Here is a 12,076-nt window from a genome sequence, read left to right on the forward strand (position 1 = left end):
TAAACCAGCCCTGTGTGACTGAGATTGGTGACTCAATGTTTTTTTTATTTTTATTTTTTGTTTTGTTTTGTTTTGTTGTTTTGTTTTTTTGGTTTTTTTTTGTTTATTTGTTTTTTTTTGCAATGATTCGCAGACCACAACAAATACCATGACTTCTAATTTCTTTCACTATAGTGTTGATCTGTCTCTTTTATTTACACTGTTTATAAATTGTGTTAATTACTCTCTAGCTTTGGTTTTATTGATCACTTGCTGTATAACATTACATGAATTTTAGGATTACTTAGTACACATTTCTGACAAATAAGTTTTGTTTTTGATATTTGACAGGAATTTTATTAACTCATCAAATAATTTCAGAAATATTCAGTATTTTAACTATACTTAATTTTCCAGGTCGTAAAATAGAAGAAATCTCTAGTGACAGTTGTTAATTTTTCACTAAGGTGCTTCTGCCTGGTTCTTTCTGCTGGGGCCGACTGCCTGCTGGTGTGCTTCCTGAAGACACCATATCCTGAGCCATCCTAGAGGAATCTGGTGCACTCATAGTAGTTGGTAAGATTCCCCCTGCCCCCAAAGACACATGTCCTCCACTAGTAGACTCAAGACTCATCTCCCACCAATATCCCCGCCTTGCCTGGAATACCTCTCTCCTCCTGCCTGGTCCTTTCTGCTGGGGCAGACTGCTAGCTAGTTTGCTCCCCTGAAGACACCATATCCTGAGCCATCCCAAAAGTTCCTCTGCACTCAGAGCAGAGAGGCAACTGACATCACAGCCTGAGGCAATCCAGATTTGTGACCAATGTATTCTAGAAAGCTGTAATTCGTTAATGAGTTGATTGTTTATTCTTATGAATATAAATAAACAAACAGCAACTTAACATATATGTTTAGGTTTCACAAAAGATATTCATATGATTAATATAAGAAATGAGCACAGAATATAAATATAATGTGTTAGTCACAGGCAGGAAAAATGTTGAAAAATCTAACATGAATATATTTTAGTTTAATTATGTTGGACATAAAGTATTTATGACATAAACTGAAAATTGTGTTTATTTTTAATTAATTTATTTTATAATGTGAGTATTTAGCTACACACACACACACATATATATATATATATATATATATATATATATATACACACACATCCTCTATATGCGTGTCTCACCAGAGGAAGTGAGATGATACTGGATATCTTGGGAATTTAGATATTGAGTGTCGTGAGTCACCATGTGGATGCTGAAGACCAAACCCAGGTTCTCCAGAAGACTATTAGTGTTCTTAACCATTGAGCCATCTCTCCAGTTTTATATTGCTTCAATTGAAATATATGAAAATATCAAACAAAACATGTACAGATATGAATTAAAATTTTATTTAGCATTATTTTAAGTATAAATTTACAAAATTTAATTCACAAAAATAAATTAAGCCCTGTATATAATTTCTATCCCCTGTCTTGGGTTCCTTGAAATTAAAGGAAAGAACTATAATTTTCAATATATGTTACAAAAGATATTTGTTTATATAGCACTATTTCTAAATTGCTTTCTTCATTTCAGAAGCTCAAAATAATAATAATAATAATTGTTATTATTATTATTTACTTTACAACCTGACTTTAGTTTCTCCTCTCTTCTCTCCTTCCAGTCTTTCCCCTTCCTCTCCCATTCATCCATCCCTCCTTTCTTTCTCTTTAGAAATACGGAGGCCCTAGGAAATTTAGAGGTCAGGTGGGGTGGGGGTATCCACATGGAGACAGGGGGATGGGGAGGAGGTGTGGAATATGGAGCAGTCAGAGGGTGGATGGCAGGGGCAGGGAATGGAATATGGAATGTAAAAAATAATTATTTTTTTAAAAAAGAATAATCCTAGGTAAAATGTTATATTCTACTTCATATCACATTAATTTTGAAATTATTTTTATTATTTTTTAAATTAATGACTTAGGAATTATAGATACCATTGTGATATTTAAATTCATTAGTATTTCAAACATGTAGTCCATAAATATTCTTGAATTAGCATTTAGAATTAAAATGGGTTATTAAAATGAAAAGGAAAAAGAAAAAAAGGGGCGGGGGAGGTCTTCCATGGGTATTAACCAGCCTTGCTACATCAAGTTGCACTAAGATTATGGCCATGCTCTTTCACTGAAAATAGACAAGGCAGCCCAGTAAGGGGAAAGGGTACCAGAGACAGATAACGGAGTCAGAGAAGGCCTATGCTCCTGTGATTAGAAATCCCACATGCACACCAAGCTTCACATCTGTTACACATGCACAGAAGGCCTAAGTCAGTTTCATGCATGTTCCCTGGTTGGTGGTTCAGTCTCTGTGTGCTTCTATGGGCCCATAGTTATTGATTCTGTAGGTTTTCTTCTGGTATTCTTGATTCCTCTGGTACCTGCAATTTTTCCTTGTCCTCTGCAGCAGGATTCCCCAAGCCCCAAATAATTGAGTTTCATTCTTTGCATTTGTTTCCATCAGGGGTGGGATCTGGCATCTCATGACATGGAGATCAAGCTGGACCATTCGTTGTTTGGCCACTCAAGGGAGATATGTGAATCTCACTAAGAATGGAAACTAGAATAGTCATCATGAGAAAACTAATGGAGGGGACTGGATAGGAATAGGGATGGGGATGGATACAGAAGGGAGAGAGAGAGAGACAGAGAGAGTACTCATAGACAACTGGAAAGGGGGGTGTATCTCTAGGACAAGCTAGAAACCTAAGGCAATGGAAATTCTGAAGAATCTATGAGGGTAACACTAGCAAAGACTCCCAACAATGGAGGTTATGGAATCTAAACTTGCTATTTGCCAGGCAAGACTTCCAATGAAGGTATTTTTACACCAACCCAGCTACAAAATGTTAGATCCACATTTTTTCCTGCCTACAAGGTGTTCAGGGGTAAAGATGGAGTAGAAATTTTAAAAATATATATTATTGTTATTATTAATATTATATTTAATTTTTTCACAGCCCAGTTGCCATACCTTTCCTGCTCTGCCCTCTGACCACTACCCATCCCAGTCCCTCTCAATTGTCTCCAAGAGATCATCACCGCACCAGATGTTTCCACTCTCTGAGGCTTCAAGTCTTTCAAGGATTAGGTGCATCTTCTCTCACTGAGGTCAAACTAGGGAGACCTCTATTGTATATGTGTCAGAGGCCTCATATTAGCTAGTGTATGCTACCTGGTTGGTGGCTCAGTGTCTGAGAGATCTTGGGGGTCCAATTTAGTTGAGACTGCTGTTCATCCTATAAGGATCTTCCTCCTCAACTTCTTCCAGTCCTTTCCCAATTTAACCACAGGAGTCCACAGCTTCTGTCCATTTGTTGGGTGTAAGTATCTACATCTGACTCTTTAAGGTGCCTTTTGGGCATATACCTAAAAGATGTCTCACTATGCCACAGTTGCACGTATTACATTATGTTAAAATAGCAGCCTTATTTGTGAAAGACAGAGGCTGGAAATAACCCAGATGTCCGACAACAGAAGAATTAATACAGAAAATGTCATTCATTTACACAATGCAGCTATTAAAAATGAAGACATCAGGCATTTTGCAGGCAAATGGATGGAACTAAATTATTTTTAAAAATATAGCTGTGTCCTGATGGCCTTTGTCAGTGCCTGGCAAATACAGAAGTGGATGCTCACAATCATCCATAGGATGAAGCCCAAGGTCCCCAGTGAATGAGCTAGAGAAAGTACCCAAGGAGCTGAAGGGGTCTGAAGGCCCATAGGAGGATCGTCAATATGAACTAATCAGTACCCCCAGAACTCCTTGGAACTAAACCACCAATCACAGGAAACACATTGTGGGACATGTGGCTCTAACTGTATATGTAGATGAGGATCATCTACATATTGGTCATCAATGGTAGGAGAGGCCCTAGGTCCTGTGAAGGTTTATGCCTCAGTATAGGGTAATCCCAAGACTGGGAATGGGAGTGGGTGGGTTGGGGAGCAGGGGNAGGGAGGAGGGGATAAGGGATTTTCGAAGGGGAAATTAGGAAAGGGATAACATTTGAAATGTAAATAAAGAAAATATCTAATAAAAAAGCTTGGAAAAATATTATTTTTAGGGTAAAATCTTAGTTGCCATCATCTTTTATTAATAAAAACACATAATTACCATTTACAGAAAGAGAAACAACAATAATTCGATAATTGAAGATGGTAAACAACTATAATTTCAAATAAATACCAATAAACTAGCATTAAAATTAAAATGAACATATTGTTGACAATTATCAACATTCTAAGAAGACATTTATTGATTTTAAACTCTTACAAATCCACATAGCCAACTCCATTGTGATCCTTTTCAGAAATAATTAAAATAGTAAGACCATCTGATTTTCATGTACACTTCTTAGAACACATTATAACAAGTCCTTTATTTATAAGACACAGAAAAATAGCTCCAAGTAATTATGGGATTGTTGCTGTAATAAAACATAATTACCGCCTGGACATTTCTGGTGTTTCTGAATAAAATGTCAGTCTTTCACAAACCATGATAAATAAAATGTCTTCCCTGTTGTTTTGTTTGTTTTTAAGTGTGTGTCATCTATTAAATTACAAGAGTAAACAATATGAAATTAGGAAGCAATTATTCCTACGTCCCAAATGCATTTGGAATTAATTCTCACCAGATGCATTATTATGGTTATTTCACAATAACAGTGCATTTGGGGGTCACGAAAAGTTGAAACCATCTTTCCCTATCTACCATTTATTTCTCTACATTCACAGTGTGGAGATGAGACTGTTTTAGCATTCCAGTATGATTTCTCATGAAGAATAAATATTTGGCATTGTAAGTTGGAGCCACATGCTTATAATATGTTACATATGACTTATATGTTTTCATTTGTTAAACAGAATCATTCTGTGAACAAAACTACACTGCACATTAACAACGAAAGACTAAAGTTAAGGTCAACCACATTTGTACAATATTTTCATGCCTAACACAGTATCATCTTTTGGTTTTTAAATGTATTTTTCACTTGAAAATTTTGTTTCTTTTTTGAAAAATCAGATGTTTTAAAATGAATTTTTAATGCCCAGCTCATTCACTCAAAAATAAACATGTTTTTCAATAGTACAATTAACTGCATTAATTTCTTGTTATCCTCTTAAGGCTTACAGTCACTGAGAAAATTTTCTCACATTCATTAATTTACTGACTGTGTCTTTGACATCTTTATTTCTCAGACTGTAGATCAAGGGGTTTAGCATGGGGATCACAACTGTGTAAAACAAAGAAGCCACTTTGACAGTGTGCCTGGAGTTCTTGGAGTTGGGCACACAGTAGAGAAATAATATGGTTCCATGGAAGATGGTGATGGCTGTCATGTGGGAAGCACAGGTAGAGAAGACTTTTCGGTGTCCACTAGATGAATGCATTTTCAGGGCAGTGACAACAATGAACAAATAGGATGTAAGAATGATGAGCAGTGTGCTTATCTCATTGAAAGTGGCAACAATAAAAAGCAGTAACTGTGTAAGATGAGAATCAGAGCAAGAGAGGGCTATTAGGGATGACAGTTCACAGAAGAAGTGATTGATTGTGTTGAAACCCTGAAAATATAAATTTAAGGCAGAACAGGTGAGTGTCAGGGAGCACACCACCCCCCATGCATATGATCCAAGCACTAGCAGTGCACAGAGCCTCTGTGACATGACTACTGTGTACAGCAGTGGGTTACAGACAGCCACAAAGCGGTCATAGGCCATCACAGCAAATAGAATTAGTTCAGTCACTACAAATGTGCAAAAGAAAAAGAACTGCATTATACATCCTAAAAATGAAATGGTCCTATCTTCTACAACAAGGTTCACCAGCATCTTGGGAGCAATGATGGAGGAATAGCAGAAATCTGCAAAGGAGAGGTGGCTGAGGAAGAAATACATGGGGGTGTGCAGTTTGGGGTTAATCTTGATGATGATCATCATCCCTAGGTTCCCTACCACACTGAAGCTGTAGATTGCCAGAAACAACAAGAAGAGGGGAACCTGCAGTTCTGGGTAATCTGAGAAGCCCAAGAGAGCGAATGTGACCTCAGAAGTTAGATTTATGTCTGTCAGAATCATGATGCCTTCTGGTGAGATCTGAAAATTGATCTTGGAAATAAAATAGGGAAAAAAAGTTCACACATAAAGTATGCCGAACTGACTATCAATAAGCCTAAAGATGAAACAATATACATAGCTTATGTGATATTGAAATACTGAAATATCAAGACAGACTAACCAAAGATTCAGAAATTAAATTTCCAGTATATTATGAGTGATTTCTCTAATAATTTTCTTAAATATGCTTAAATGTGATTTTTAAATCACTATTGGGCAATACAATAATTAACAAAAGAAACACATAACACCTTGATCAAATGTGAAGCAATCGAATTTTACTGAGGTTTCAAGCTCTTTCTCTTAAAAATGGTCAAGTGAAATAATTTATTTTTATGGTACTGGAATTTCCAATGAAACATAGAAGAACAGAAAGCATCACCCATGAAAAATAACTTATACTAATATTTGTGCATGCTGAGGTATTACAAAACAATCTGTGTCATTTGCAATCGCAGCAATATTAATATTATAGGAATTGACTAAGAATCTTATCTATTAAATTCAACTTTTACATTTGCTTTTAAAGTAAAATAAGTTACCTTTTATGCTGCTTTTTTCTGCTGATGAGCAAATTGAAGTTTAACAAAACTTCTTCAGTAGGAAAAAAAAAAACAAAACAAAAAGAAAGAAAACGAAAACCTCCACAAACTACTGTGTTTTCACGTTCAGTTAAATGGTCATTAGCATTACAGAATGAGATTTTCACGTGTGAAATGATAAAATTCAGTTTTCACAATCTATGATCTTAACTGTTTTGGTTGTCTTTTATAGCATCTCTTCTTGTTATATTTAAACCAAATCTTTAAGATGTAAACTATGGCATTTATTGAATGTGAAGATTGCTTCAAAGATATTCTGAATATCTTTACTGAATTAAATACAAAGAGTAAAAATCAGGAGGAAATGCTCTTATCTAGAAATAATAGTTCACAAACAGTAAGAATGGTTTGTCTTTTTATGAATTTCCTTGTTCTTCCTGTAAGACATCTCAAATATTCATTCAATCCTATATTCATGTGAAGAGAATGAAAGCCTGTTAAGGTCTTTCTTCATTTTGTTTTCCCAGAAGGTATTCCTTATTCATTGTGATTCAACAATTTAAATGTCATTCTGAACTGGAAACCAGTCCAAATTTTCACTTACATAAGAGATATATGTTGAAAACCCGTATGACCTGTCATATTACAAATACATGCTCACAATGACACAAGGTTCTTACAACATAACTTTTAACAGAGTGGACCTTTTGTTTCCTGAATTTCGGATACAAATGTCATTAGTGTTTTAAATGTTCTCCTAAATTATGTTTTCTCATGAAATAGTGATACAAAGATGTGGTTTACTACATAGCTCACAGGGAAAATATTACCAATATTTTTTTCAGACCTGTGTACAAACCTGTTGGTAGTAAGTGCAGTCTCCTCTTGCCTCTATAGAAAGAACTTATTTTAAGAAGTTGCTAACTCCATTATTATGCTTACTGCCTCCCCCCCCCCCAGGCATTATAGTCTAGAAATAATTGGTTGTGTTTTTCTCTAGAGACTTTAAAACAAGCAATTAACATTAAATACTATTTATGATGTAATTTTAATTTCATGGAAAACTTGATGGAAAGCTACAGCATCTTTGGAAGTATTTCCTGTGAGTTTTAGCTTTGTTAATGTCATCTGCAACTCTATTTTATTTTATTTACTTATTTATTTATTTATTAAATTTATTTATTTGTTCACTTTACAACCTAATATCTGCCTTTTCTCTCCTCTCAGTATTCCCTTAAGTAAGTCCCCCACTTTCTTGCGAGTCTATGCCAATGCCTGGCAAATACAGAAGTGGATGCTCACAGTCATCTATTGGATCGAACACAGGGCCCCTAATGAAGGAGGTAGAGAAAGTACCCAAGGAGCTAAAGGGTTCTGCAACCCTATAGGAGGAACAATGATATGAACTAATCAGTATCTCCCAGAGCTGTATCTAGTTGCATATGTAGCAGGGGATGGCCTAGTCGACCATCAGTGAGAGGAGAGGCCCTTGGTATTTGCAAAGATCATATGCCCCAGTACAGGGGAATGCCAGGGCCAGGAAGCAGGAGTGGGTGTGTTGGGAAGCAGGGCAGAGGGAGAGTAAAGGAGGCTTTGGGGATAACAATTGGAATGTAAATGAAGAAAATAACTAATAAAACAAACAAACAATCAAAACAAACAAACAAAAAGTCACGTACACACACAAGAATAAGAAAAGAAAAGAAGAGAAAAGAAAAGGAAACTCACCATTGAGTGTCAACACCCTACCCCCCCCCCCAATTTCTCATTCCACTCTCATGCACTCCCAACCTCAACCCTCCATAGCAAGTTGGTAGGGGACTAGGTACATCCTCTTCCACTGATTCCAGAAAATGCTGTCCATTTTGGGATCCACAGACAGACATGTAGGCCATAGATTCAGGGCAGTCCTACTTCTAGTTTTGAGGGAACATGCATGTAGACCAAGAAGGTCATCTGCTACACATGTGCAAGGAGTCTAGTTCCAGTCTGTGTTCACTCTTTGGTTGTTGATCCAGTCTCTAGTAGGCCCTGAGAGTCCAGGTTAGTCTGTAACTCTATTTTCAATCCTCATTTCCTTAATGCCAATTCTTATACATTTTTTTGATTAATGGAATCTATGACATGAACTTTATTTTACTTACTTCAAAATTATTCTTGAATTTCCACATCTCTGGACATTATAGCATTAAACTATTGCGTTCTTATTCATACCAAAGTACAGAAGTGATTGCATCTTACCTCACATCTTCTAACCACTTAGCTGTGTATATGCCAAAGGTATTAGATAAAAATATATTTTCTCATATTTATTTTTTCTTGCATTACATGAAGCACAAAACCTAAGCCTCTGGTGTAGGATGAACAGTCCTAGAATGTCTTATTTCAGCTATAAAAATCCAGGGTAAGATAATTGAAAATATAAAAGCAAGTGCTGTTTTCCTGCTGTATTTTTTGAAATAATTATTGTTATTTAAATCCCATATTTAATTTATCCTGATTTATTTAACCAATTTTACCAATAAATACAAAGCATCCATATTTATTGGAGATATGTAATAAAAGTAGCTATAAAAATTACTATGTCATTCTTTAGTGAGTAAAATTTTATTTTTTGTTTCTGAATATAAATATGTGTGAGTTCCTATCCTGAGAAATCAAAATTTAATAAATGGAGAACCATGAGTATAAGAGATATAACCAATATTAACACATAGAATACTGAATGAACAGGTAAATTGCTTAAACCTTAAAATTCAAAATCAAAACAACAAATATCACTTTCTTGAAATTAATTCAACTGTTTTCTAACATTAGATATCAGAATAAATGTTTTACTTTAACAAGTAAATATAAGATAGAAACTGATATCAATTATCTTGGATTGTAGATATGAAACATGAATCAAGATGTATGAATAAACATGAGCTTGGTATCTATAAACAGTGACAAAACAATGTTTTATTAAGATCAAATGCATATGCAAAAACCTAACAGAGACTGGAGATGTACTTACAAGTGAGGTCCATGTTAAATCTCACTATAGTGTTGAAAGAGTAGGAAGAAGTCAGTGATAAGTCATAAATGCAGACAACAATAAGGCAAACCAATGATAGGAAAGGCCAATACATAGAAATACAAAGATAAAATGTAGAAAGGATTATAAATAAGATGGATTGAAAGCTCCTTGAGTATAACATGCAATTAATATTTCCTATATTCTTGTGAATAAATGTTATTGTGACATTCATTTTTAACATAATTATTAAATGAAGTTCTAAGTCAACACAGTGATTCAAATACCAAATAGTAAGGAAAACATAGAAAACCTCAATTTATATAATATATAAACTAGATTATAAACTATAGATACTTGTGTATAAACTGCTTGACAAAATGTTCTTATCAGGAAGTCAATTTTAAGCGGATCATATATTCCATAAATTATGCTATAATAAAGGTCTACAATCATAAAAAGATGCTTTTACTACATCAAAACTCACAGCAGCTTAAAAAAACACAAAATGAGGGACAACATGTATGTGCAACCTTTAATTGTTCTCAAATGTACTTTTGCACACAGAGAACATGCAGGGGTATGTGAATACCAAGACTCAGTAATATGTATCCTTTTGAAATAGCCATCCTTTTCAATGCTCTACATTAGGCTCACCTATTTGCCTATATATGGGTCTTTACTATGAAACCCTAAGTTTTGCTAAAAAAAAGAAATCTAGTAAAAAATTCTTTTTAGAGCCTAACGTTTTTCTAAGAGCCTCTTTCACATCCTTATTCCTCAGACTGTAGATCAGGGGATTCAGCATGGGAATGATCACAGTATAGAAAACTGTAGTCACTTTATCAACATCTAGACTGTTACCAGAGTTGGGCTGACAATAAATAAAAAGAATCGTTCCATGGAAGACCATGATGACTGTGAGATGGGAGGCACAGGTAGAAAAGGCTTTGCGTCTCCCTTCTGCAGAGCGCATCTTCAGGATGGTGATGAGGATAAACAAATAGGAGGTGAAGATAATCACAATAGTGAGAATCTCATTGAAATTGACAATGATGAACAGGAAAAACTCATTTGTACTAACATCAGAGCAAGCAAGACTTAAGAGAGGAGGCAGATCACAAAAGAAGTGGTTAATCACATTTGATTTAAATGATGTGATCTCGAGGGCTAAGCACAGGTGAATTAGAGAACACACTGATGCATAGAGGTAGCAACAGGACACCAGTACAAGACGGAGCTTTGGGGACATGATGACAGTGTACAATAGTGGATTACAAATGGCCACAAAGCGGTCATAGGCCATTACAGCCAATAGGAAGACTTCAGTGATAGCAAAAGTACAAAATAAATAAAATTGTAACATGCATTCCAGGTAAGAAATAGCTTTATCCTTGTTGAGAATATCAGTGAACATCTTTGGGACAATGATGGAAGCATAGCAGAAATCCACAAATGACAGGTGGCTGAGGAAAAAGTACATAGGAGTATGAAGTTGAGAGCTGACCTGAATCAGCACAGTCATGCCCAGGTTTGCTATGACTGTCACTCCATAAATGACAAGAAACACCAGAAAGAGAAAGATTGCCAGCTCTGGGACATCAGAAAAGCCAAGAAGAATGAACTCTGCCATAAAGGTACAGTTGAGCTCTTCCATGTCTGCTACATGGCAGTTTAGTCAAGACGACCTTACTACTTCTGCATAGAGAAAAGAGGGGAATATAAGAGATTTCTATTAACTGCAGAAAAAATTAAGAAAGAATAAATTAAAACTTCTCCAGATTTGTTTAAATAATTTGTTGGACAAAGTGGCTGACTTAAAATGTTTTGACAGTGTAAACACAATCTCACAGTGGAGTTTTTTATTCCCTGACTTTCTGAAATAAAATGCTTTTTTCTTTATTACTTCAAATAAAACTGAGGAAAACAGAAACAAAAACCAAGAGAGTAGCATTTTTTCCATCTTGAACTAACATGTATAGTCTTAACTTCATCATTTTTGTGTCAAGAAGAAAGAATGAGAGAGAGAGAGAGAGAGAGAGACAGAGACAGAGACAGAGACAGAGACAGAGACAGAGAGAGAGAGGTTTTGATTGATTGATTTCTGGAGACAAAGAAACAGAGGCAGAGAAAAATGAAGGCAAACAAGAAGGAAAGTAGAAGGAAGAAAAGAAGTAAGGCAGGAGGAAGGAGGAAGAAAGGAAGAAAGGAAAAAAGAAAGAAAGAAAGAAAGAAAGAAAGAAAGAAAGAAAGAAAGAAAGAAAGAAAGAAAGAGAAGGAAAAAAAGAAAGAAAGAAAGAAAGAAAGAAAGAAAGAAAGAAAGAAAGAAAGAAAGAAAGAAAGAAAGAAAGAAAGAAA

The 12,076-nt window shown here is 35.3% G+C and overlaps 2 protein-coding genes across 2 annotated transcripts; both read right to left on the bottom strand.

Annotated features, from left to right (window-relative positions):
* Positions 1–5,176: 5,176 nt before the first annotated feature.
* On the bottom strand, positions 5,177–6,121 carry LOC110290019 (olfactory receptor 5D16-like). Its single transcript, XM_021156483.1, has one exon. The coding sequence runs from the start codon at positions 6,119–6,121 to the stop codon at positions 5,177–5,179; it is 945 nt and encodes a 314-aa protein (XP_021012142.1).
* A 4,227-nt stretch (positions 6,122–10,348) lies between these two features.
* Positions 10,349–11,403, bottom strand: LOC110290225 (olfactory receptor 5L1-like). Its single transcript, XM_021156718.1, has one exon. The coding sequence runs from the start codon at positions 11,373–11,375 to the stop codon at positions 10,401–10,403; it is 975 nt and encodes a 324-aa protein (XP_021012377.1). The 5' UTR covers positions 11,376–11,403; the 3' UTR covers positions 10,349–10,400.
* Between the last annotated feature and the right edge of the window lie 673 nt (positions 11,404–12,076).

Source organism: Mus caroli, chromosome 2 (genome assembly GCF_900094665.2).
Source record: "Mus caroli chromosome 2, CAROLI_EIJ_v1.1, whole genome shotgun sequence".
NCBI classification, from domain to species: domain Eukaryota; kingdom Metazoa; phylum Chordata; class Mammalia; order Rodentia; family Muridae; genus Mus; species Mus caroli.

Excerpts from the sequence above, each read along its gene's own strand:
- LOC110290019 (XM_021156483.1), bottom strand. The coding sequence starts at position 6,121 with ATGATTCTGACAGACATAAATCTAACTTCTGAGGTCACATTCGCTCTC.
- LOC110290225 (XM_021156718.1), bottom strand. The coding sequence starts at position 11,375 with ATGGAAGAGCTCAACTGTACCTTTATGGCAGAGTTCATTCTTCTTGGC.